This window comes from Leucoraja erinacea, chromosome 7 (assembly GCF_028641065.1).
Source record: "Leucoraja erinacea ecotype New England chromosome 7, Leri_hhj_1, whole genome shotgun sequence".
Lineage (NCBI taxonomy): Eukaryota > Metazoa > Chordata > Chondrichthyes > Rajiformes > Rajidae > Leucoraja > Leucoraja erinaceus.
This window is the reverse complement of record NC_073383.1, coordinates 3,563,020-3,588,661: the sequence shown is the minus strand read 5'-3', so window position 1 is coordinate 3,588,661 and position 25,642 is coordinate 3,563,020. Positions and strand designations below refer to the sequence as shown.

General features: G+C 42.9%; 1 protein-coding gene across 1 annotated transcript; it reads left to right on the top strand.

Annotated features, from left to right (window-relative positions):
• wdr12 (WD repeat domain 12) lies at positions 1-24,442 on the top strand. The gene is made up of 13 exons (XM_055637662.1): positions 1-136; positions 3,039-3,133; positions 4,864-4,958; positions 5,858-5,964; positions 7,466-7,581; positions 12,541-12,695; positions 13,391-13,436; positions 14,173-14,258; positions 16,361-16,501; positions 17,272-17,377; positions 22,982-23,114; positions 23,469-23,541; positions 24,362-24,442. Exons 1-13 carry the CDS (start codon positions 69-71, stop codon positions 24,437-24,439), a joined length of 1,299 nt encoding a protein of 432 aa, XP_055493637.1. The 5' UTR covers positions 1-68; the 3' UTR covers positions 24,440-24,442.
• Positions 24,443-25,642: the final 1,200 nt, after the last annotated feature.

The following is a 25,642-nucleotide window of genomic DNA, read 5'->3' as shown; positions in this document are numbered from 1 at the left end:
TCGGGCGCTCGGCTCCGGCGCGACCACGTGCTGCCGTCGGGACTGTGACGGAGTAGGGGGCAGCGCGCATGCGCCCAGTCGACCGGGACTCCGCCATGGCTCAGGTGCAAGCGCGTTTCCGCACGGACAGCAAGAGGTGAGGAGGCGCCGGCATTACACCCCCCCCCCCCCCCACACGTGCGCGCGCCCGAGCAACTGTGACCCCCCCCCCCCCCCCCACCCACACGCGCGCGCGCCCGAGCAACTGTGACCCCCCCCCCCCCCCACACGTGCGCGCGCCAGATCCAACTGTGACCCCCCCCCCCCCCCACACGTGCGCGCGCGCCAGATCCAACTGTGACCCCCCCCCCCCCCCCCCCCCCCACGTGCGCCCCGTGCGCGCGCCCAACCAACTGTGACCCCCCCCCCCCACACGTGCGCGCGCCCGACCAACTGTGGTCAGCCCCCCCCCCCCCCCCCCGCCCGGATGGGCCAAACCCCCCCCCCCCCCCAAGCCCCCCCCCCCCCCCCCCCCCACCAACAAGGGCCCTCCCAAACAAAACCCACCCCGGCACACTTCGGCCACCCCCCCCCCCCCCCCCCCCCCCCCCCCCCGTCCGCTGCTCCTGGACCCGGCCACCCGGCACCAGCTCCCCCCCCCCCCCCCCCCCCCCCCGCACATTGACCGCCGCTCCTGAGCCCGGGCCACCCGGCACCAGCTCCCCGCCGAACCAGCACATTGCCCGGCCCTGGTCTCCCCGAGTTACCCCTCCACCCACCTTTGCCGGCGGCGACTGTGTGTGCTGTGCACTGCCTGGGTGAATGATAACTTCACTGTGACCCTGCTCCATGTGACAATACAGTCTCATTGAATCGCCCCGCCGGTGAATTGGGGGTCGGTGCCAGTGTGCATTTGGACAGGTCTGTTCCACCCAACCTGTAGAAAATGCTGGAGTAACTCAGCGGGACGGGCAGCAGCGACAGCAACAGCATCTCTGGAGTGGGTTGAAGGGATGGGTGACGTTTTGGGTCCAGTCCCTACTTCAGACTGAGTTAATTTGAATAAGTGAAGAAGGGTCTCGACCCTAAACATCACCCATTCATTCTCTCCAGAGATGCTGCCTGTCCCACTGAGTTACTCTGGCAATTTGTATATTTGGTTTAAACCAGCATCTGCAGTGCCTTCCTACACTATAGGGTGATTTCACTAAAGGTCACTGGAGCGTAGATCCGCACCCACGTGACCAAAATTCTCAAGTGGAGGACACTCGAGGGTTCGGTACATGTTAGTGGATGGGAAAAAACGCATTTTCCCACCCGTTAAAATAGTTAATAATGCCTTACTTTTGATGAAATTCAGCGAGCAAACGCGATAATTCCCGATATTTTGGACCTGTAAATATCCACGGCAAATGTCAGCTGTTCATTTCCGCTGGTTTGGCACCTTCAGTTCCCTCTTGAATTTGCCTTACTTGCTATCTTTTTTTTCCCCTGTAAATCTAGGTAGCTGTGCCTCACGGTCACCCCGACTGGCACAGTAAATTGCAGCTCACAACCTCGCCGTTTTCTATGTTTTTAACGGGTGGGAAAATGCGTTTTTTCCCATCCACTAACATGTACCGAACCCTCGAGTGTCCTCCACTTGAGAATTTTGGTCACGTGGGTGCAGATCTACGCTCCAGTGACCTTTAGTGAAATCACCCTATTGAAAGACATAATTAGGGGGAGGGTGTCTGTGTCTTGTCTGTCCTGGAACTTGAAGCAAGTGAAAGGAGTCAAATGTATAGGAAAGGTTTTGTAGGATATGGGCCAAACACAGGTAGGTGGGACCAGCCTAGTTGGCCCATCTTTGTCAGCATCATGGGCAGCTTGGGTCAAAGGGGTTGTTTCTATGCTGTATTACTATGAATAGAGAAGTTACTGAGGGTAAGGACAAGTTCCTCCGGCACATGAAAGTGTCAGTAGAGGAAAACTGTGATTGGGTCTCTGTTTAAGGGAGAACTGAAGGGGCCTGAGACCTTCCTGGTGGGGCAAAGGGATGGATGTCCATGATAAAGATGAGACAATGGGTTTCTTGGAAATGAAAGTTGTTGAAGGGCATGTGAAGTGTTTCAGCTGTATTTTGGATGGGACTGGACAAGGAGGTGAGGGGGGGCCGGGATGGAATCAAGGTATTAGATGATTAATTCTCTGGAGCAGGAGCAAGCAAAGTCGATTTGTCTGTCTGGGCAGTCCTGACAGGGCTGTGGGTGTCTTAACAACAGCAGAGAGGGCTAAAGTTAAACTTGGTTTCATTTTTTTAATTCTTCCTACCTGGTGATATTAAAATCCTGAAACTTATTTATTTGTTCTTTGAAATACTTCACCAGAAGAGGAAAAGTCTCATCAGTCCAATTTTGTCTATGCTTTTAGTTTTCAGTACAAACACCACCATTTCTGGAAGTGAATTCCAGATATCAACAACTTTGTCTAAGAACATATTTTGCCTCAAATCCGGTTTCAAATGCCTTCACATCTCGTCTTAAACCATGCACATTGAAAATAATTCTCACTATCCACTCTATAGTTCCTCTCATTTTATATGCCTCCATCAGGTCACCTCCTTTGCTCTGGAGAAAACAAATCCAGTCTATCCATTCTCTCCCCGCAACTAGTCCCCAAAAGTCGGGCAATTTCCTCTATGGTTTTTTTTTTTAGCACATTCACATCCTATAGTGTGGTGACGTGAACTGCACACATTACTCCAAATGGTTTTGAATCACTATTTTGTTAAGCTACAATATAACGTCTCAACTTGAACTATTAAGGCAAACATAGACACAAAATGCTGGGGTAACACAGGCAGCATTTCCTGAAAGAAGGAATGTGTGAATTTTAAGGTCGAGACCCTTCTTCAGACATATACTACTTCCTGTCTTTCTGCGTTAACACTGGGGAACTGTACTTGAACCCCAGGCTCCAATTGTTCATCACATTTTTTTCACAATTCTGTATGTTCTTGCTTTGAGGACCAAAATGCGAAAGAGTTTAACAGTAAAATATGTGATTTTCTGTTACAGATATGAAATAGATGACATACCATTCTCTGTGCCAGCTGTATCTGAAGTTATTGATCTCAGTAAAATTATTAATAAATTACTGGAAACTAAACATGGTGAGTTTAATCTGTATGCAAATTTTGGGTGTTCTGGCATCCTGCTCTTGTTGAGATTAGCTTGATTCATTATTTCAAACAAAAAACAATACTTGAAGCACTTGGCAAAAATCCCTTGCTCAGAAGTACAAAATGGGGACCAGCGTGTCCTAAGTTGTAGAGAGAATAGAGGAAATATCTGTGATAAGGTGCATATCAAAGTTGTCAAAGCAATAATTACTTTAAGAACCTACCTTTGAAACAAATATGATGGAGACATAATTTGAAACATGACAAATTTACAGTCACATCTGTGGGGAAAGAAAGGGGGTTTCCCTGAAATTGTCAAAGTTTATATCAAGTCCCATTCAGAAGGGGGGGTGTTGCTTGAGCTTGTACAGGGCATCCTTGGAGCAAATGGGAGGTCAAAGACAAAAGTCAGAGTGGGGCGGGGAATTTAAACTACAGGTCCTGGAAGCTCAGGGTCACCCTTGACATCTGAATGGAAATATTCTGCAAGCGTTCAAGCAAAATTGAGTTTATTGTCATATGCACAAGCACGGTGGCGTGCTGGTTCAACAGAAATCTTGCTTGCAACAGCATTACCAGTGCATAGGTCAGACAACACAAATTATACATAGATAGAAAAAAAACAAGTCTGTAGTAGTGCTAGTGGTAGACTGTTCTTGAAGTAGGTGTGCTGTTCTTGAAGTAGGAGTAGGTTATGCAGGTTGGTTAAAGAATCGTTTAGTTGAAGGAAAGTAGCTGTTCCTGAACTAGGTGGAGTGGAACTTCAGACTTCTGTATTTCCTGTCTGATGGTAGCAGTGAAAAAATGGCAAAGTCTAGGTAGTGGGAATCCTTGATAATAGATGCTGCCTTCTTGAAGCAGTGCCTGATGTCGACATTTTGGAGGGGATGGCTGTGCATGTGATGGACCAGGCTGAATTCACCACTCTCTGCAGCTTCTTGTGTTCCCGTGTGTTAGAATTGCCCTTCCAAACTATGAGGCAAACAGTCAGGATTGCTCAAGAGTAGATCTGTAAATATTTGTTTGAGTATTCGGATATACACCAAATCTCTTTACATTTCTAAGAAAATAGGGGTCCATGTCGTGCCTTCTTCATGATTCCATTCGTGTGTGACAGGTTATACAAGATATTAATGCCCAGGAATTCGAAATTGTTAATTCTCCACTGATCTGCCAATTAAAACAAGCATGTGGCCTCCTGACTTCCCTGATTGTTCTTTGGTCTTGTAGACATAGAGTGTGAGATTGTAGTTGCAACACCACTCAACTAGGTGTTCTTTCTCTCCTATACATTGACTCATCACTGGTGATATCGTCAACCACGGTGGTGTCATCTGTGAATTTATAGATGACATTGGAGTTTTGCTGAGCCACAAAGTCATGCCTGCAAAGAGGGTAGAGCATGGAGCCTTGAAGTGCACCTGGGTTGAGGGTCAGTCTTTCTCAATGAAATAAGTATTCTGGATCTACATTCTGTCTGGATTTGCATCCAACATTGTATTGTGGAACATGCAGGCCCTTGTAATGGGACAATTCAGAGGATGTAGCTAATGATGAAAGTGGCCTGATATTGAAATGGAGCCAGCTAATTTTCTAAGATTTCATTGATGAATAGTTTGTAAGTTCTGGAGAGTAGTACTGGCGTTAGGAATGGTGAGGAAGTCAGTGTGCTTTGTGCTGGTATGTGTACCGTAAATTATCAGTAATTTCTTGTCTTGCAGTTAATCACAAGCATGCAGACTTTGATTTCCTCATCAAGGGCCAGTTCCTGCGGGTGCCACTGGGTAAGCACATGGAACTGGAGAACATTTCAACAGTAAGTCATCATAAAACATTCTACTCGAGTTTATTAATGCAGTAAACAGTATCTATAAAATTACAGGTCAACGGTATTTGACAAAATGGGGGTTTGAAAGATGTACTTGCTGTTCCCTGTTACAACTACATGAAGTATGGACATGGTATGCTTGCCTCCTTCACTGTTCTGTGTATTGAGTATAAGAGTCAGGAAATCATAATGCATGTCCATAATGCTTTGGTTAGGCTGCATTTGGAGTATTACGTGCCATTTTGGTTAGCCCATTACAAGAATGATGTAGGGGATTTGGAGAGGGTGCTGATGCTGCCTGGATTAAGGGGTATTAACTATAAGGAGAGATTGGACAGTTTTGACACACTTTGATAGTTTTCTCCAGAAGGCCAGAGATTGAGGGGAGAGCTGATAGATATGTTAGGCAGTCCGAACCCTTTTCCCAGGGTAGAAATGTCAAATTCTAGGGGGCATAGTTTTAAGATGAGAGGGGAAAAGTTTAAAGGAGATGTGCAGTGCAAGTTTTATTTTGCACAGGGTGGGGAGGGCCTGGGACGAGCTGTCAAGGGAGTGGTCATTTAATGGCCGTTTATCTTGTTATCATGTTCAGCACAAATATTGTGGGCCGACAGTCCTATTCTATGTACATTTGGTCATTCCTACAATCAGCAGATTTAGTTTAATTCTCTTCACTTTTAGTAGTTATTCTTTCCTATCATGTGCATTTGTTGCCATTCATTACAATACAATGGGGCTACAGTTTTCATACCAAGTCATTTTTGTGTAAATTCTGACTATTTGTTAGGAAGATAATCTGTTTGTTACATGTGGACATCTTGTATGATTTTTCATAATTTCCGTGAAGAAATTGAGGATAAGAATGCTGATGCTTTTTTCCCCACTAGGAAGAAGTGGTTGAGATTGAATATGTAGAACGATACAATGCTCCACAGCCAGAAGAGTGTGTGTTCCATGATGACTGGATCAGTGCTGTGGAAGCGCAAGGTGAATGGTAAGAACAGATTAAAACTGTTTGGCATTAAGATCCCTAGTAGAAAACTGGGCTAATAATTTAAACAACTTAAAAAAATTAAAGCTAGAGGCGGCAATCCCACAAACATTTAAATTCATGTCGAGCAGCTTGGCAGTTTATCCTTTTAATCAAATATTGTGAAATTATTTATCATAGTTTAGTGTGTCTCATGCAATGATTGGTTTAATTCTTCACTCCTAATATAATCAGTGCACATAAACGCAATAATAGAAAAATTGCTTCCTTTATAAAATGTAAATTGATAGATGCCAATTGGATTATTTTGGGATTAGTAATGATTCTGTACTTTTTAATTATTACCTTTCTGCCTTGCAATGTCGGAATGTACATATAAAATGTAGGAAATCTTAGCCTGTTGATTTCATTAAAGGATTCGACTTCTTGAATGTTTCCTTGGGATTACGGATGACATCTTGCTTTCACTGAGTTGCCTGGGCATGATTTATTTTGAAATGTTATAGCAATTACCTTCAGCTATTGAGCATCTTGACAATGTGAGTTCTTGGTCCAATGGCAATGTGGTCCGAGAAGAAGCGCTGCTGTACAGACATAACATGCACGCGTATGCACAAACATGCACACTTTGTCCACCCACTCACAATGAACACCCACAATCATACATTCTCGCACACACTTTTCCTCACCCTCCTTACCCTGATCCCTCCCACATCCCCTCCTCGCCATGATCCCCTCATCCTGATCCCTTCTCTCAGTTTCCTTTTGACGGTTTCCCCATCCAATTCAGTTCTCCCTTTGCTCACTATCTTTATTACTAGACCATTTTCCTGGATTTCTCGAGCCATTCTGCACTTCTGCTCCCTGATCTGCTTATCCTCTCTGTGACTTAGGCCACCAGTTTCTTGTCCACTTAAAGAATTGCTCCCCAACTGAGTTTCTTGAAGCCTCTGGCTTGCTCTGAACCTGTAGACCACTCCAGAAAAGACCTCACGTGATCTTTATCTGCAATTCTAGTGCTGCCAGATTTTGGCAGCTTGCGGTCTCCTCAACCTTGGTGTATTATTTTCCATCGGATTGGAATGGATTCATCTTACAGGACCTGGAGAGTCTCATGACATCCATATTTAGCCCGCAGAAACTAGGTTCAAAAGGTTCAGAATCAAGGTCCGGCCTCTATTCAAGCAGAGCTGAATAGAAGCCGAAAAGGCTGGGAACTACAGGCCAGTGACCTTAACATCTGTAGTAGGAAAGTTACTGGAAAGTATTCTGAGCGATAAGTTATATGTGCATTTAGATGGACAAGGGGCAATAGTTTATTTTAAATAGGTTGAGTAAATATGAAAGTCCTTTGTTTATATTAGCATCTCAGTTATGTTTATAATTCTTTGCAACTCATATTTGCTAATGCGTTTTTGGAGCTAGTTTCTTCAACAGTTTCTTGTCTGCTTGGAATGCAGCAGTAATATTTAAAATGTGACACAGTTAACTTGTATTCCCCCAGGATTCTTACAGGTTCCTTTGATAAAACGGCTCGTATCTGGACAATAGACGGCCGACCACTTGCAGCTCTTTCTGGACATACTGAAGTTGTCAAAGATGTTGCATGGATTAGGAAAAGTGAGTTTTTGATCACCTTGTCACAGCAGTTATATCTAAGTTCTGTCCATATGCCTGTATTTTAGAATTTGAATTTGCAGACAATAAAACACTCCTGACTTGACTCTTGGAATTGATTAAAAAAAAATGTTAAGTCAGTCCAATTGGTTAATATAACAGACTGTAGTTCTGTGCTTGCACAATTTCTTAATGTGATCTCTTCTGTCTTTTGTTGATTCTCAGTCAGCAGCTTCCTTAAGATCCGACCTTCATACCCACATGCCCAGGAAGTACAGGCTTGACATTTGAGCAGCCTAATTTCCTGTGGTTTTAATTACATAATATAAAGGAGGATTTTATTTGAATTATTATGCCATTGAAGCCATTATGTTTGGTTAGATTCTCTATAATGTTTGAGATCGGTGAAGTACGCTGACAACAATAGATACTTTGAAAGTCAGGTCTGTAATATGTCACCTTCACGAACTTGTCATTTGTAATTTTAGCGCACCATAGATACATAGAAATAGAAAATAGGTGCAGGAGTAGGCCATTTGGTCCTTCGAGCCTGCACCGCCATTCAATCTGATCATGGCTGATCATCCAACTCAGTATCCCGTACTTGCCTTCTCTCTATACCCCCTGATCCCTTTAGCCACAAGGGCCACATCTAACTCCCTCTTAAATATAGCCAATGAACTGGCCTCAACTACCGTCTGTGGCAGAGAGTTCCGGAGATTCACCACTCTCTGTGTGAAAATGTTTTTCTCATCTCGGTCTTAAAGGATTTCCCCCTTATCCGGGAACAATCTTCCTGCATCTAGCATGTCCAACCCCTTAAGAATTTTGTAAGTTTCTATAAGATCCCCCCTCAATCTCCTAAATTCTAGCGAGTATAGGCCAAGTCTATCCAGTCTTTCTTCATATAACCATATAACAATTACAGCACGGAAACAGGCCATTTCGACCCTTCTAGTCCGTGCCGAACACGTATTCTCCCCTAGTCCCATACACCTGCGTTCAGACCCTAACCCTCCATACCTTTCCCGTCCATATAACTATCCAATTTAATTTTAATGAAATGAATATGAAAGTCCTGACATCCCAGGAATTAGTCTGGTGAACCTTCTCTGCACTCCCTCTATGGCAATAATGTCCTTCCTTAGATTTGGAGACCAAAACTGTATGCAATACTCCAGGTGTGGTCTCACCAAGACCCTGTACAACTGCAGTAGAACCTCCCTGCTCCTATACTCACATCCTTTTGCTATGAAAGCTAACATACCATTCGCTTTCTTCACTGCCTGCTGCACCTGCATGCCTACTTTCAATGACTGGTGTACCATGACACCCAGGTCTCGTTGCATCTCACCTTTTCCTAATCGGCAACCATTTAGATAATAGTCTGCTTTCCTGTTTTTGCCACCAAAATGGATAACCTCACATTTATCCACATTATATTGCATCTGCCAAACATTTGCCCACTCACCCAGCCTATCCAAGTCACCTTGCAGTCTCCTAGCATCCTCCTCACAGCTAACACTGCCCCCCAGCTTAGTGTCATCCGCAAACTTGGAGATGTTGCCTTCAATTCCCTCATCCAGATCAATAATATATATTGTAAATAGCTGGGGTCCCAGCACTGAACCTTGCGGTACCCCACTAGTCACTGCCTGCCATTGTGAAAAGGACCCGTTTACTCCTACTCTTTGCTTCCTGTTTGCCAGCCAGTTCTTTATCCACATCATACTGAATCCCCAATACCGTGTGCTTTAAGTTTGTATACTAATCTCTTATGTGGGACCTTGTCGAAAGCCTTCTGAAAGCCTTCTCCCCTATCCACTCTACTAGTTACATCCTCGAAAAATTCTATAAGATTCGTCAGACATGATTTACCTTTCGTAAATCCATGCTGACTGTCCAATGATTTCACCACTTTCCAAATGTGCTGCTATCCCATCTTTAATAACTGACTAGCAGTTTCCCCAATACCAATGTTAGACTAACTGGTCTGTAATTCCCCGTTTTCACTCTCCGTCCCTTTTTAAAAAGTGGGGTTACATAAGCTACCCTCCAATCCTCAGGAACTACTCCAGAATCTAAAGACTTTTGAAAAATTATCACTAATGCATCCACTATTTCTGGAGCTACTTCCTTAAGTACTCTGGGATGCAGCCTATCTGGCCCTGGGGATTTATCGGCCTTTAATCCATTCAATTTACTCAACACCACTTCCCGACTAACCTGGATTTCACTCAGTTCCTCCATCTCCTTTGAGCCGCGGTCCCCTGCTATTTTCGGCAGATTATTTATGTCTTCCTTAATGAAGACGGAACCAAAGTAGTTATTCAATTGGTCCGCCATATCCTTGTTCTCCATGATCAATTCACCTGTTTCTGACTGCAAGGGACCTACATTTGTTTTAACTAATCTCTTTCTCTTCACATATCTATAAAAACTTTTGCAGTCAGTTTTTATGTTCCCTGCCAGTTTTCTTTCATAATCTATTTTCCCTTTCCTAATTAAGCCCTTTGTCCTCCTCTGCTGGTCTCTGAATTTCTCCCAGTCCTCCGGTATGCTGCTTTTTCTGGCTAATTTGTACGCATCATCCTTCGCTTTGCTACTATCCCTGATTTCCCTTGTTATCCGCGGATGCACTACCTGCCCTGATTTATTCTTTTGCCAAACTGGGATGAACAATTTTTGTAGTTCATCCATGCAGTCTTTAAATGTCTTCCATTGCATATCCACCGTCAACCCTTTTAGAATTAATTGCCAGTCAATCTTGGCCAATTTACGTCTCATACCCTCAAAGTTACCTTTCTTTAAGTTCAGAACCATTGTTTCTGAATTAACAACATCACTCTCCATCCTAATGAAGAACTCAACCATATTATGGTCACTCTTGCCCAAGGGGGCACGTACAACAAGACTGCTAACTAACCCTTCCTCATTACTCAATACCCAGTCTACAATAGCCTGCTCTCTCGTTGGTTCCTCTACATGTTGGTTTAGAAAACTATCCCGCATACATTCCAAGAAATCCTCTTCCTCAGAACCCCTGCCAATTTGATTCACCCAATCTATATGAAGATTGAAGTCGCCCATTATAACTGTTTTACCTTTGTTGCACGCATTTCTTATTTCCTGGTTGATGCCATCCCCAACTTCACTACTACTGTTAGGTGCCCTGTACACAACACCCATTAGCGTTTTCTGCCCCTTAGTGTTTCGCAGCTCTACCCATACCGATTCCACATCCTCGAAGCTAATGTCCTTCCTTTCCATTGCGTTAATCTCCTCTCTAACCAGCAACGCTACCCCACCTCCTTTTCCTTTCTGTCTATCCCTCCTGAATATTGAATATCCCTGGATGTTCAACTCCCAGCCTTGGTCACCCTGGAGCCATGTCTCCGTGATCCCAACTATATCATAATCATTAGTAGCTATCTGCACATTCAACTCATCCATCTTATCACGAATGCTCCTTGCATTGAGACACAAAGCCTTCAGGCTTGTTTTTACAACGCTCTTACCCCTTTTACAATTATGTTGAAAAGTGGCCCTTTTTGATTTTTGCCCTGGATTTGTCTGCCTGCCACTTTTACTTTTCACCTTGCTACCTATTGCTTCCACCCCCATTTTACACCCCTCTGTCTCTCTGCTCACACATTTAAGAACCCCACCACCTCTTATTCTCTGTTTATTATTGTTTTCTTCTTTCCCCCCTACATGTTGGGTCTGAGTGCTTTCCTTCTCTGCCTCCTGCCTCACACACTGTCTACTAGCTTTCTCTATTTGAGTCCCTCCCCCCAACCGTTCTAGTTTAAAGTCTCCCCAGTAGCCTTTGCAAATCTCCCCGCCAGGATATTGGTCCCCCTCGGGTTCAAGTGCAACCCATCCTTTTTGTACAGGTCGCACCTTCCGCAAAAGAGGTCCCAATGATCCAGAAATTTGAATCCCTGCCCTCTGCACCAGTCCTTCAGCCACGCATTTATCCTCCACCTCGCTCCATTCCTACTCTCACTGTCGCGTGGCACAGGCAGTAATCCCGAGATTGTTACCTTTGCGGTACTTCACTTTAACTCCCTTCCTAACTCCCTAAATTCTCCTTTCAGGTCCTCGTCTCTTTTTCTACCTATGTCATTGGTACCTATATGCACCACGACCTCGGGCTCCTCTCCCTCCCATTTCAGGATATCTTGGACCAATTTAGTTACTTTCTTCCTTTGCCTTATTTCTTGGGAAAACAAGATATCAGTGCGAATGTGGCATTGTGTATTATTCCAGAAACAAATGGATCAACAGAAATATTTTAAAATGTGAAGAAATGTTGCAGGACGCTGAAGTATCTTGGATGAAAAAATGTAATTAATTTTCCTACCAGAATTGGGGAAAGTTGCCTATAATGAAATAGACTAAATTGGCCAAGTTTGTTACTCATTGGACAGATTGCGATATTCTTTTATTCTTCCATTCTAAAACTATCATTTTTCTGACGGCAGAGGTCTTTAGATTGTGCTAATGTTGATTTCACCCTTGGAGCTGATCATTAGCTTAAGCGAGTTGCTGCTTTATATGGAGTTTAAATTGGTTATTTTTGAGGCAAGCCCGTCGGGAGTCGCTGCTAATAGACAGACACTCATTTAAATCATCTAGCAGCTCAGCCGAATGATTATTTGCTGTTTATGTGCTTCCTTTGTTTTAATCCGCAAGACCTAGTCAAAGATAAATGGTCTCTTTTCCCTTTCCCTAATTAGACATATACTGTCAAAGTTCAACTGCTGTTATTTAGCTAAAGACCTAACAATGTAAGCAACAAGCAATACTGCAATATCACCCACTCTATCTTTTGCTGTTTCTTAAACTGCAGCATTCTTTAGAACAGAGATTCACACCCATATGCTCCATCATTCCTTGTTAATGTTCTTTAGCTTTCATGTGCAGTGTGTGATGTTTCATTGATTTAACTTCTGTTAGGTGTTCCCAGCAATTTGCTGCTCACTGCATCCCAGGACCAGAGTATTATTTTATGGGAATGGAATTGTGAAAATAACAAAGTGAAAGCATTGCACTCTTGTCGAGGACATGCAGCTAGTGTGGAATCGATTGCTGTGGACAACTCTAAAACCAAAGTGAGTTTATCTCTTGATATTTTCTGTTGAGATCTACAGGCTTTGATGGTTTTGATACTTTTGAGAGGTACAATCAAAGGCCTGGGAAATGGAGAGAGCTGTTTTGCCAATAAAAATAGATACTGGTCTCAGGATGTGTTATTGGAGAAAAGGAACTAATGAAATCCTTCCTAAAAGGTAACAATATATATTATTTAGAGAGATGTGTAACCTATGGAGCTGCTGTGCCAGGACTCTTGTGCAATCTCATCGCACAGTCCATGACTGAGTTTGATGTTGGTTAGGCTAGGGTAAGCAGTGTGAGGACTAATTGTTAAGGAGTGGGGCTCAGAATTACCCTTGCAGGCATAGGCTGCATGGCCCCATTTATCCATTGTGTTGTCAGACCACCCCGATCCTCCTTGTCTCTCGCATCACCTCCTGTGATGTGATGGATGCTACAGTCTCCCCTCTTTACTTGGCTGCCCAGCTATTCCCAGCCGAGAATCATCATTGAGCTTGTTACTGGAGAGAAATCACTGGGCAATTGTAGGCCTTTGATTTCTTCAACTAGACAAGCAGCAGGGCACATATGGTGCTTTCATAGGCTTTCCTGATGTACTAAAAATTCTGCAGTTAGCATGATTGTAGTATTTTTGTTAACCAGATTTTTATAGAGTATTTATTCCCCCATTTCATTTAATATTTTTTTTTAGTTTTGCAGTGGCTCCTGGGACAAGATGATAAAGATTTGGTCAACAGGTAATGGAGAATTGTGTCTGTTATTTTGAATTCATTTAAGTATTTGTCTACAAAGTATTCAACTCTTTAAACCATCTACTATTATTTCTTTCTCGAACCAATCTTGGTATTTTGTATGATACTTGTTGCTGGCAACAGTATTTCTTGAAAGTAATGCACATTTTGTACTGGATAGGGACATTGTATAATGATGAGACTCGTGGATCTAAATTTATTCAACTTTATTTTCTTTGTCAGAGAATTATATTGATTTATGGCATAATTTGGCAGTATTACTGATGTTCCTGAAAATCTGATGTTGTTCAATACAGATGTATCTAACTACTCAAATGGAGCTCAAAGCCTTTGCGAGAATATGTATTTACAACACTTGCAGGTTGTTATTTTTTCCTTGGAGCCAAGAGAGCACTTGTTGGTAAATTGCTCATTGAGTTGTATTTGGAAAGCAGGGTAAGCACATCACAGGCTGGGCAATGTTCTATCTCCCTTCCATGTATCCTTAGGATCATGCATTGTATCCTAGCTGGGGGATGGATTGGCCACATTTCTGTGCCGCCGGCAGTGATACTCAAATTTGCCGTTTTGTGTAATCCAAGGTGACATTGGTTTCTGCTGTTTCATTTTACAGATGCATAAAAAAATATTAGTTTCTCGTGTGATTGGTTTGGACAATAGAATTCCTTACTGTGCTGCAACAATTTAAATTTCTCATTGCCATGGGTTTGGATTCTATTAGTTCCCAATGAGGATGAAGAAATGACAGAGGAGTCAGAAAACAGACCGAGGAAGAAGCAGAAGACTGAACAGCTGGGATTAACAAGAGTAAGTTGTTGTTTTATGTGGTATCCTCAGGGGGGGGGGGGATAAGTAAACCATCACATATATCCTTTTTTAAATTTAAATCATTCAAGGGATGTGGGCTCTGCAGTTTGGGTCAGCTTTTAATTGCCCCTTATGCAGTTGCTCTTGAGTAGATGGCGGTGAGCTGCCTTTTTTTTCTTCAATCTGCTTTGTAAAGGAGAATGCATTTTGTACTGTAAATTTGATGTAAATCTAGTCAGCAGCTCAGTGTCTCTTGGGGAGATGGGAAGTGGAATTGTGGTGTGGGATACGGTGTACAAATCATTTTTGGGTGATGTGAAGAAATTCTGTTATTGATGAATGTTTGTAGCATGAAGCCGCAGTAATTTACAATTGGCGGACACCACTTGGAGTAGCCGGTGCTACTCTTTATCGTGCTCCTGGGTGGCAGGGCCAGAGACCAGGTGATTTATGCTGGTTGTTGAGAGTGCAGGAAGCTAGACTAGGTTAGTGGTGGGAATATCACAGACGGGTGTCTCCATAAAGCCATTCGTTTGTCGCACAACCTGTCCTACCTCAGACACTGCCGGATATGCCTTGTGTGCTGCTTGTGGACACGAACCGCATGTGACTCTCTGGATAGCTAGCCTTACTCTCCTGACTGGTGCTCTTGTTTAGGACGACAAGACCAGCTCCTAGTCGTCATTGTGTTAGGAATGGACACCGAAGATTGACACAAAATGCTGGTGCAACTCAGCGGGACAGGCAGCATCTCTGGAGAGAAGGAATGGGTGATGTTTTGGGTTGAGAATGCCTGTTCTGCTGAGTTATTCCAGCATTTTGTGTCATTGTTGCTTTCACTGTAACTTCTTGTCAAAGTACGTTGGGCACCAGGTTAGCTGATAAATTAATAAGATTGGTAACTGATCTGACATAGTAGAAGTATCAAGTGGAAAAAGATCAGCGGCACTGTGGGCAAGCAGTTGGTCGTGTACTGACCCGAGACATTTTTTTAAAAGCTTATTTGCGAGAAATTAACCTGAGCGTTTGAACTTGGTTTAAAGATTATTTGGATGCAATGTGTAATCATGTTTAAATTTACAATTGAAGTGTTTGTATACTAATATTATACCTCCTGAATACTAAAGATACATGATGCTTAGATTGTATGGTATTCAAATTAGTTTAATTGACTATTGTCTTTAGTTTCAACCTTAATTACGTGTTCCTGATTGTTGATTTCAACCTGCCTGACATGAACATTAGTGGTTGCTATAAGCTTTTGTACAGTACACAATGTAAGCAAGAAAAACTTAAGTGTGAGTGAGCAGAGTGTATGACTTGCAGTCATCATGATGAAGGGAGGAGGGTACCTGATTAAAATAAAGATCTTGCAAATGGAGAGTTAATTGGTAAAGATTTTGGGAATACAAGTCCAACTCAGAGCTGATTATGGAGCAAAAAAAAATGTGGAGGAATTCAGCGGATCAGGGAAATGGATAGTCAGCATTTCTGGTCGGGACTCTTCATCTGGATTGAGAGAGGTGGGGAGCTAACCAGTATAAAATGTTGCCGTGGCAAATGATAGGTGGATCCAGGTGAGGAGGGGTGGATGGAGTCAAGTGTTGGAGAGGGAGGTGGAGATAACAACAGAGGCTGGGATGTGATTAGGGGAGGTAACTAGATGCTGCTGGTGATGGAATTTGGTGGGGAATGTAAGGTGGAGTAGGGACCAAATTAAAGGTGGAGTGGGCAGATGGAAAGTATGGGGACTGGATAGAAGGTGTGTAGACGATGTACTAGGAGGGAAGAGTTTTGCCTGTAATAAGATAATTCAATGATCATGCTGTTGGGTGCTGTTCCTCTAGTTTGCATTGAGCCTCAGCATGGCAGTGGATGAAATCAAGGACAAATATGCTGGAATGGGAAGTGAATTGAAATTGCTTGAATCTGGGAGCTCCCTGTGGCCATGGCAGACTGAGTGCAGCTGCTTAGCTTAGCATAGCAGTCCTCTAATCTGTGTCTGGTCTCACTGATGTAGAAGAGGTCCCATTGAGAAAACCGAATGCAGTAGACAAGATTGGAGATTATTGATATGTTAACTTACATATTGTCTTTCATAGACCCCGATGATGACACTGTCTGGTCACAATGAGGCAGTTTCTTCAGTCCTGTGGTCTGATACTGAGGAACTGTGTAGTGCATCATGGGATCACACCATAAAGATATGGGATGTGGAAACTGGAGCTCCAAAGTGTACTCTGGTGAGTTAATAGCATTTATGCTGCAGTTTATTCTGGAATTATATTTTGTGTCGACCAGAATAAAGTTAATATTCTATTAACAGTATAAGAATTTGGAAAGAGAACTATTACTTCAGTGTCTGTAGCCCATATTCCAGTTTATTTTTGATTTATTATGCTTGCATATATATGCCCCTGCTCAGATTAGAGGACTTCCATTGTTTCCTGCCTGTTTCCGTTGAGAAGTGGAACAAATCTTTCTCTGTGCTATTGATCCAGTGCTGAATTACTGCAGAGTAAGACCTTTGGTAGAGTTACCAATTTAAAAATTAGGACAGACTTTAAGAAGTTTCCAGTAGAGTTAATCATATATGCTGTATATGATTAAATCTACCAGTTTTGAATGTCTTGCTGTTCTTGACATGTCTTACTATATCTATATGTACAAAATAAAACTCTCCCATGCTTTTCCTTAAATGATGGTTAATATAACACTTTTTCAACATCTTTGTGTAAACTAAGATGTGTTCTACATTAATGCAGAAGCCTGACAGGTTAGCTTATGTAAATGAGGTTGCATGTGTTTATGTTGTTAGTCTCTTTCACAGATATTATTTTGGATCATTTGTGGTTTAAAAAGCTTAAGGTTAACTTTTTTAACTGAAAAGCAAAATGACCAGATCATCTTGTGATGTACCTAAATAACATATGGTACTCTAAACATCTATCTGAGGAGATGTATTTTTTCCATGCTCTTTGAAATAGGATGTTTTCTTTTCTACTCTCTGCAGACTGGGAATAAAGTGTTCAATTGCATCTCTTATTCCACTCTATGCAAAAGGTTAGCATCAGGCAGCACGGACAGGCACATTAGGCTGTGGGACCCACGCTCAAAAGGTAATGTACGATGGGGTTTATCATATAAGATGCTACATATTGACAAAAAAGTTAATACACACCAAAAATAACAATCAAAAGAAATAGTAGGAAAAGACATGTAAAATAAAGAAACATTTAAGATGCTACATGTTGTTTTCCTTGCCCTGAGGTTGAATGTAATTGTGGGTTATTCAGAAAGATAATGGAAACTTAGCTGTCAGATTGTATGCAACCTGTTTTATTCCTAAATAAGTTTGTGTTGTCACATCAGGATAACATTGAAGGTTGAGCAGTGCACAATTTAGTGAACAACATAACATTTTACGTGTGACGTTTTGGGTCGAGACCCTTCTTAAAACTAGGGGTAAGAGAAGAAGGGTTTCCCTAACCAGTCTGAAGAAGGGCCTTGACCCGAAAAATCACCCATTCCTTCTCTCCAGAGATGCCGTCTGTCCCGCTGAGTTACTCCAACTTTTTGTGTCTATCTTCGGTTTAAACCAGCAACTGCAGTTCCGTCCTACACATACAATTATATGTACTATTTTTGTAGTCAAGTGGATCACTATATGCAGGGGATCTGGGCCATGGACAGGAACAGATTAGTTATGCCAATTAAGTCAATCTCTGTTATTTCAAGGAGCAATCACTAATTGGCTGCAACAAGAATCTGGGAGCTATTACCACTCACTAGTTAAGCGTTTTGGGCTCATTACTAAACTCTGTCTAAAGCTCTATTGAAAGTGCAACCACATATTGCAGTATAATTTTTTTTGTACCGGAATTGTTAAATAAAATCTAATTATTTACTGGGTGCTTTTGACACATTTACTGAATAATCAGACAATAGACAATAGGTGCAGGAGTAGGCCATTCGGCCATTCAATGTGATCATGGCTGATCATCCCCAATCAGTACCCCGTTCCTGCCTTCTCCCCCTATCTCTGCTATCTTTACGAGCCCTATCTAGCTCTCTCTTGAAAACATTCAGAGAACCGTCCTCCACCGCCCTCTGAGGCAGAGAATTCCACAGACTCACAACTCTGTGAAACAGTGTTTCCTCAGAAAATATTTACATTGCTCTACGGACAATGCCTTTAAGGTGGGAATGGAGCGGATAAGATTTGAAGATATTGCCAGGACTCGAGGGCCTGAGCTATAGGAGGAGGGTGTACTTTATTCAGTATTCAGTATTTACTTTAATGTCATTTTAACTGAGTACTTACATACGCAGATGAAACGAAAAAATTGTTTCTCAATCAGTTCCCATCAGTGCAGTTAATAAAAACAGAATAAATACATATAGCTTTAAAAATTAAAATTACCATATCTAAAATAGGCCTAAAAATTGAAATAAAAACATTCAGACCGAACAGTGGCTTTGCTTTGACAGGTGTCTAGCTGTCAAAGAATGGGTGAGGTTAGATGTGTTGGTGTATAATGTATGGGGAGGGAACACAGTCCGTTAACCACTTATTACCTGTGGGAAGAAGCTGTGTAGCATCCTGCTGGTTCTGCAGCTAATGCTCCTGTACCTCTTCCCAGATGGCAGAATGGAGAAGATGTGGTGTGATGATAGGGGTCCTTGATAATGGATATGGCTCTGCTAATGCTCCGCTTCTGAAAGATCTCCATCAGGAAAGGGAATGGGGCACCAATGATCCTGCTGGCTGTCTTCACTATCCTGTTAAGTTGGTTTTGCTCATAAGCCTTGCAGCTTCCAAACCAGGAAGTGATGCCGTAGGCCAATATACTCTCGATGGTGCCCCTGTAGAAGGTCCTTAGATGAACAGTAGGGAGACCTGCTTTCCTTAGTCTCCAGAGAGGGTGGAGCCGCTGCTGAGCTCTTTTGATCACTGCTGTGGTGTTGGTCGTAGAGGTCAGGTCATCCGCCAGGTAAAGTCCCAAGAACTTCACACTGCTGACCCTCTCCACAGCAGCTACATCAATATGCAGCGGTGTGATGGTGTTTTCCAGCCCTCCTGAAATCGATCACCATTTCCTTAGTCTTTTCCACGTTGAGGGTGAGATTGTGAGATCTGCACCACTCCGTAAGCAGCTCCACCTCCATCCTGTATGCCGACTCATTGTTGTCACTGATGAGACCCACCACTGTTGTGTCATCAGCGAACTTATTTATATAATTATTGCTGCGTCTGGCAGTACAGTCATGAGTAAGCAGACTGTACAACATTCATTGATATACTGGAGGCGATTTTGCAGATTTATAAAATTATGAGGGGAATAAATAGAGTGAATGTCTTTATCACAAGATAGGGGAATCTGAAACTAAGTTTAAGGTGAGGGGAAAGATTTAACAGGAACCTGAGGGGCAACATTTTCACAGAGCGTGTTGAGTATATGGAATGAGCTGCCAGTGAAAATAAACGAGGTAACAAAACTTTTGAACAGGCACATGGATAGGAAAGGTTTAGAGGGATATGGACCAAACATGGGTAAAGGGACCAGCTTAAATGGGGCATCTTGATCACCATCGTCGAATTGGGCCAAAGGGCCTGTTTTCGTGCTGAATGACTCTGACTCTGATAGGACTGCTGACACCTACAGGATGTTAACTTTAGACATACAGGCAGATTTGGCCTACTGTCTACACCGACCAGCGATCACTCTGTATACGAGCACCACCTTACACACTTGGGACAATTTACAATTTTTCTATTGAAGCCAATTAACCTGTATATCTTTGGAGTGTGGGAGGAAACCGGAAAACCCACGCAGGTCACGGGGAGAATGTACAAACTGTACAGCGCCTGTAGTCAGGATCAAACCCGGGTATCTGGCACTGTAAAGCAGCAGCTCTACAACTGTGCTGCCATGGTTAAGCTGGGTTAAATGTTTACCATGCCAGATCATTTCTGACATGTGTAAATGTTGCTGTAGGGAAGGATAAATCTGTTTGAGCAGTTTGGTGTTTATATTGGCTGTCGAAAATGTATAGATAGTTGGAAAACAAGATAACAGATATTCAGGAGGTTGCAAAATGTAACAACTTGAGCAATCTTTGGAGGCAAGCTCAAGCAGATTGCACCTGTATTCTCCTGAGTTTGGATAAATGAGAGGGGATTGTATTGAAATATGCAAGAGAAGGGTTTCGGCCCGAAACGTTGCCTATTTCCTTCGCTCCATAGATGCTGCTGCACCCGCTGAGTTTCTCCAGCATTTTTGTCTACCTTTGATTTTCCAGCATCTGCAGTTCCTTCTTCAACACTGCAAGGTTTATACTGGGTTTGAAAATATCAGTATTTTTTCCCTGTCTGCAGTTCCAGAACCAAATATGAGTTGCGTTCAAAATAAGTGATTAACCATTTGAAACCTTTTCAGCAAAAATTGGAGCAATGCAGCGTAATACAGCATCTGTGGGGGAGGAATGGTTAATGCTTTGGGTTGGGACTGCAGCATGACTAGGTGATGCAGAATCTCCACTCGAAATGTTGTTAATTCTTTCCCTCCCTGCCATGGATGTAGCTCGACAAGCTGACTTCCTCCAGCACTTTATTTTAGTCTCAGCATCTAAAGTCACTCGTTTCTTTAGAAACGTATTTACGCAGAGGGTAGTGAATCTTTTGATTCTTGATAACCAATTATATCTATCTATCTATCTATATATTAAAACTGTGTGTGTTTGTGGGTGCCAGATTCGGCCTTTGATTCCTTTGTCCGCCAGCACTCCGTCATGAAACTCCATCATTTTTTCCATTTCGCTAGCTCATTCACTTTTACATTCAATTATGCACTCCTCAAAACATTTTTACTTTTTTATGTACCCATTTTTTAAATAAAATCCACTCACTCATTTTGTCGCCTCCTGCTGGCCAGCGACCATAACGGTTGCTGATGCCCGCCTCTGCTCCAAAAACGCCAACATTTTTCCCTGCTGCTGGTGCCCGGCCCGGCTCTGTCACGCTGCCTCAAGCCAAACATCGCATCTTCAACCTTTTCCAGCAGCGGGGGAACAGCCAGCGCGACAGAGCCGGCATCTCAGAAGTGCTGAGGATGCGAGGCCTCGCACTCTCTAACCGCCGCTTTCATTTACTTCATTCCACAGTGAGTTCAGTTCAGTAACAACACCCCCCACGCCCAGTCTCCATCCCTCCAGCAGCTAACCGCTCTTCCCCGTTCCTCCCTGCTGCTAACCGCTCCCCATTGCTTCGGGTTTCCCGAGAGCTGCCGGGAGTCAGACCCTGTACCAGCGCGCTCTCTCTCTCCCCGCTTTTCGCAGCCCAATCACTCGCCCGGCTCCCCTCCCCCCTGTGTGTAAGTAAGGAAGTAAAATTTTCTTTGTATAGCATATTTAAATCAACTTGCGTTGAAACCAAAGTGCTTTACATAGAGGAAATAATTAAGTTTCCGTACATCCATAGAAAAATTAAAAAAAAGAAAAATGACACAACACATTATAGAATTCAACATGAACGTCCCCCCCCACAGCAGAATCAAAGATTTCTACTGTGGGGAAAGGCATCAGAAAGTTCAGTCCTCTTCCTCTGTGATCACCCGAGGTCGAGGCCCCATTTGTGGCCTCTGCAGCCAGTCCGATGTTTTCAGGCCCTCTTGCTGGATGATGGAGCTCTGGCGTTGGGTGAACACTCCCGGGGGATTGTTTATTGTCTGCGTGAGACCACAGGCTCCCCCCCCCCCCCCCCCCCCCCCCCCTCTCAACCGCGCGTTGAGGGGACAGGGCCCGGCGGGTCCCCCTTGGTCTAGTAATCTATACATTTCTGAATCTACTCAGCAACTAACTCTACAATCTTGGGTATAGAGGGATAGATTCTTAGTGCAAGAAAGGGAAGCTGAGACAAAATATCAGTTATAATCTTACTGAATGGCAGGGCAGGTGTTGTTATTCTTGTTATCCCTGGTACTACTACACCGAGGGCATGGATTCAAATATTTCTGGTTAATAGTACTTTGATCCTACCAGGCCCACCAAAATGAGCCTGGAGAAGGGTCTCGACCCGAAACATTACCCAGCTTTTTGTGTCTATGCACCAAAGTGATTCTCTATGTAAAAAGTGTAAGTGCGGCAAAGCTCTTTGTGGTGACCTTACTTGAAAGGGGTTAGTTATGTGAACCAGTGTTCAAGAAGGAACTGCAGATGCTGGAAAATCGAAGGTACACAAAAATGCTGGAGAAACTCAGCGGGTGTAGCAGCATCTATGGAACGAAGGAAATAGGCGACGTTTCGGGCTGAAACCCTTCTTCAAATTGATGGGAGGTGCTCAGCACTTCAACTCCCCCTCCCTTTCCCAATCCGACCTCTCTGTCCTGGGTCTCCTCCATTACCAGAGTGAGCAACACCGGAAATTGGAGGAACAGCACCTCATATTCTGCTTGGGGAGTCTGCATCTTGCTGGCATGAACATTGAATTCTCCCAATTTTGTTAGCCCTTACTTTCTCCTCCCCTTCCTCAGCCCTCGGGCTCCTCCTCCTCCTTTTTCCTTCCTTCTCCCCGCCACCCCCTATCAGATTGAAGAAGGGTTTCAGCCCGAAACGTTGCTTATTTCCTTCGTTCCATAGATGCTGCTACACCCGCTGAGTTTCTCCAGCATTTTTGTGTACCTTAGTTATGTGAACCTCTAGTTATTGTTTACACTTTCTTGCAGATGGATCTCTAGTTTCGCTGTCTCTAACTTCACACAATGGATGGGTAACAGCAGTCCAGTGGTCACCCATGAATGAATATCAGTTGATTTCGGGTTCCTTCGACAAGCTGGTCAAGCTCTGGGATACAAGAAGGTATCTTGGGAATGTGTCTGTTTGAGTGGGATGGAAATACACAGCTGCTAATTAGCACAGTGATTAGTTACTTTTGCAAAATCACCATTATTCTCATTATACTATTAATAATAAAACAGCACTTTGTAAATTATCTACTGCAGAGTGCTTTATCTTAATATCTTATGTTTACAGTCCTCATGGGGGCTTGCTGCAGTTCTGTTTTGCCGCCCAACCCTATCCTCCTTCATCAAGCCATTGCTAACCAAGTGTCCCCATTATCAATTAGGCTGGCTACACACAAATAATCTTCTGGGTTAGACAAGTTTCCATTATGCTTAAACTTGCTCACACCTTATCTCTTTTCTGTTTTAGTTGCAAGGCTCCGTTATATGATATGGATGCACATGAAGATAGAGTACTTTGTGTGGACTGGACCGAGATGGGGGTAAGTTTGCTATGAGGATGAAGTGCTGATGCTGCAGCATTTATGATTTCCACCTTGTAATACTCTACAGTTTCTGAGGCAGTGGAGCAAAACTTGAACAGTTATAATTTGTGTTATTATTAGGTATCTTACATTAGGAAGTGCTAAATGGCAATGCATTAGTCACTATCGGCATTAGTCACTATTGGCATGTAGTGTTTACTGAAGTGTGACCTAAGAAATGCACACAATGAATAAGCTCATAAAAAGATGTCGTGCAAAATGGAGATGTTTGGTTGAAATAATGGGTGGTGCAGAAAAAGATCAGTCCCTTTTTCTTTATGCCCCTGTCCCACTTAGGAAACCTGAACGGAAACCTCTGGAGACTTTGGCCCCGCCCAAGGTTTCCGTGTGGTTCCCAGAGGTTTTTGTCAGTCTCCCTACCTGCTTCCTCCGGGAACCGCACGGAAACCTTGGGTGGGGCGCAAAGTCTCCAGAGGTTTCCTAAGTGGGACAAGGGGCATTACTCTTGTGAGACATCTAGTCAGATGTCACTTTGTGTTGGGAGAAATCCAAATAGAAGATTGTGAAACTTGTTTGCACTTGGAGATTTAGGAAATTAGATGCAGATTCTAATTGGTCATTGAAGATTTTAAGAAAAGGTTTTGGATGAAACAACATCGAAAAAATATATTTCCCATCTGGCACCAGCTTTACACTCCTTGATTCTTTTGTACTAATGCTGAAAAGTTAACTGATATACATAGTTATCTTTCTGTTCAATCTTCACAAGTCAAACTTGGAGTGAAAAGACTAAACCATTTTTTCTATTTTTTCCCAGTTGCTGTTAAGTGGCGGAGCAGACAACAAATTATTCATGTTCAGATATCAGACACCCACCACTGGAGATGGTGCATGAGAATAGGAAAACAACAGAAGCCAGAACACCACCTATGGTCTCCACAGGATTAGAACACCACCTGTGGAGACCATAGGATTACTGCAATACTACTTCATTTTGCTTAAAGCAGCTTGCAACAAATTGAATAAGATCCGTTTGTGTGACCTGTCCTGTTTTCTGTATGACCAACCATGTTAAGGACATTTGAGAAATTGCAGTTGGACTAATGGCAAGGGTTATTGCCAGAGGAGAAAGGAATTCACCCAAGCTGTGGTTTTTCATTCATCTTCAATAAATGTACACCTATATTTTATTGTGGTTTTACCTGAAACTTCTACTTTTTACAAAATTATGGACGCTTTTGCCTGTTTAAAGGCATTTACATAACTAAACCACCTTCCCATATGTGTTTTCGGGAGGGTCTGTTGGAAACTGCTCAAACTTGGAGTATGAAAAAGAGGAATTTAAAAGTTGAAGCAACCACCAATTATCTTGATTAAAACAAAATTTGTTTAATTTTCCCAGGTCAGAAACTAAGGGCCTGTCCCACTTGGGCGACCTAATCTGCGAGTTTGTCCTCGACTCATACTCGTAGCATGGTCGACACAAGGTCTTCGTAACTCTCCTTCATGCTCGAGAGTGGTCTCCGCGTACTCGAGGCGTTTTTTTCAATATGTTAAAAATTGCCCACGAGTAAAAATGGTCACCAAGGAAAAAATAGATATTTATTTACTCGTCAAGTAGGTCGGCATGTTAATCGTAGGTAATCGAGGGTAGTCGAAGGAGATCATCTTCACTCTCCACTATTCGGTGTCCAATTTTCCCGAAGTTAGTTGTAGCTAGTCTTCTACCTCTTCTAAACTCGCGAATTAGGTTGCCCAAGTGGGACAGCCCCTTTAGGTAAGTTGAATTGCTCAGAGCACCAGATTGTTCAGTATCAGTAAAATACCACAACCAACTGACTTTTGCTGTAAGAAATACAATTATGGAAAGGCCTAGAAAATGTTGAAATAACATTCAGTGTTCTGCACAAAATTAAAACTGGGAATTAGTACTGGTCAGAATATGGAATGTTAATCAAAATCAGATACTTAGTGCTAATGGAGAAGTACCAGGGATTTATGCTAACAATGTTGGTAGTGCATTACCTGTTCATAAACAATAAATAGAAAATTAATTCCAGGCACTAAAAATAAATACCATTGTCTTCGGTGAGAGAGT

Excerpts from the sequence above, each read along its gene's own strand:
- wdr12 (XM_055637662.1), top strand. The coding sequence starts at position 69 with ATGCGCCCAGTCGACCGGGACTCCGCCATGGCTCAGGTGCAAGCGCGT. Across the intron at positions 4,959-5,857 it reads AACTGGAGAACATTTCAACA|GAAGAAGTGGTTGAGATTGA; the intron begins GTAAGTCATCAT and ends TTTCCCCACTAG. Across the intron at positions 5,965-7,465 it reads GTGGAAGCGCAAGGTGAATG|GATTCTTACAGGTTCCTTTG; the intron begins GTAAGAACAGAT and ends GTATTCCCCCAG.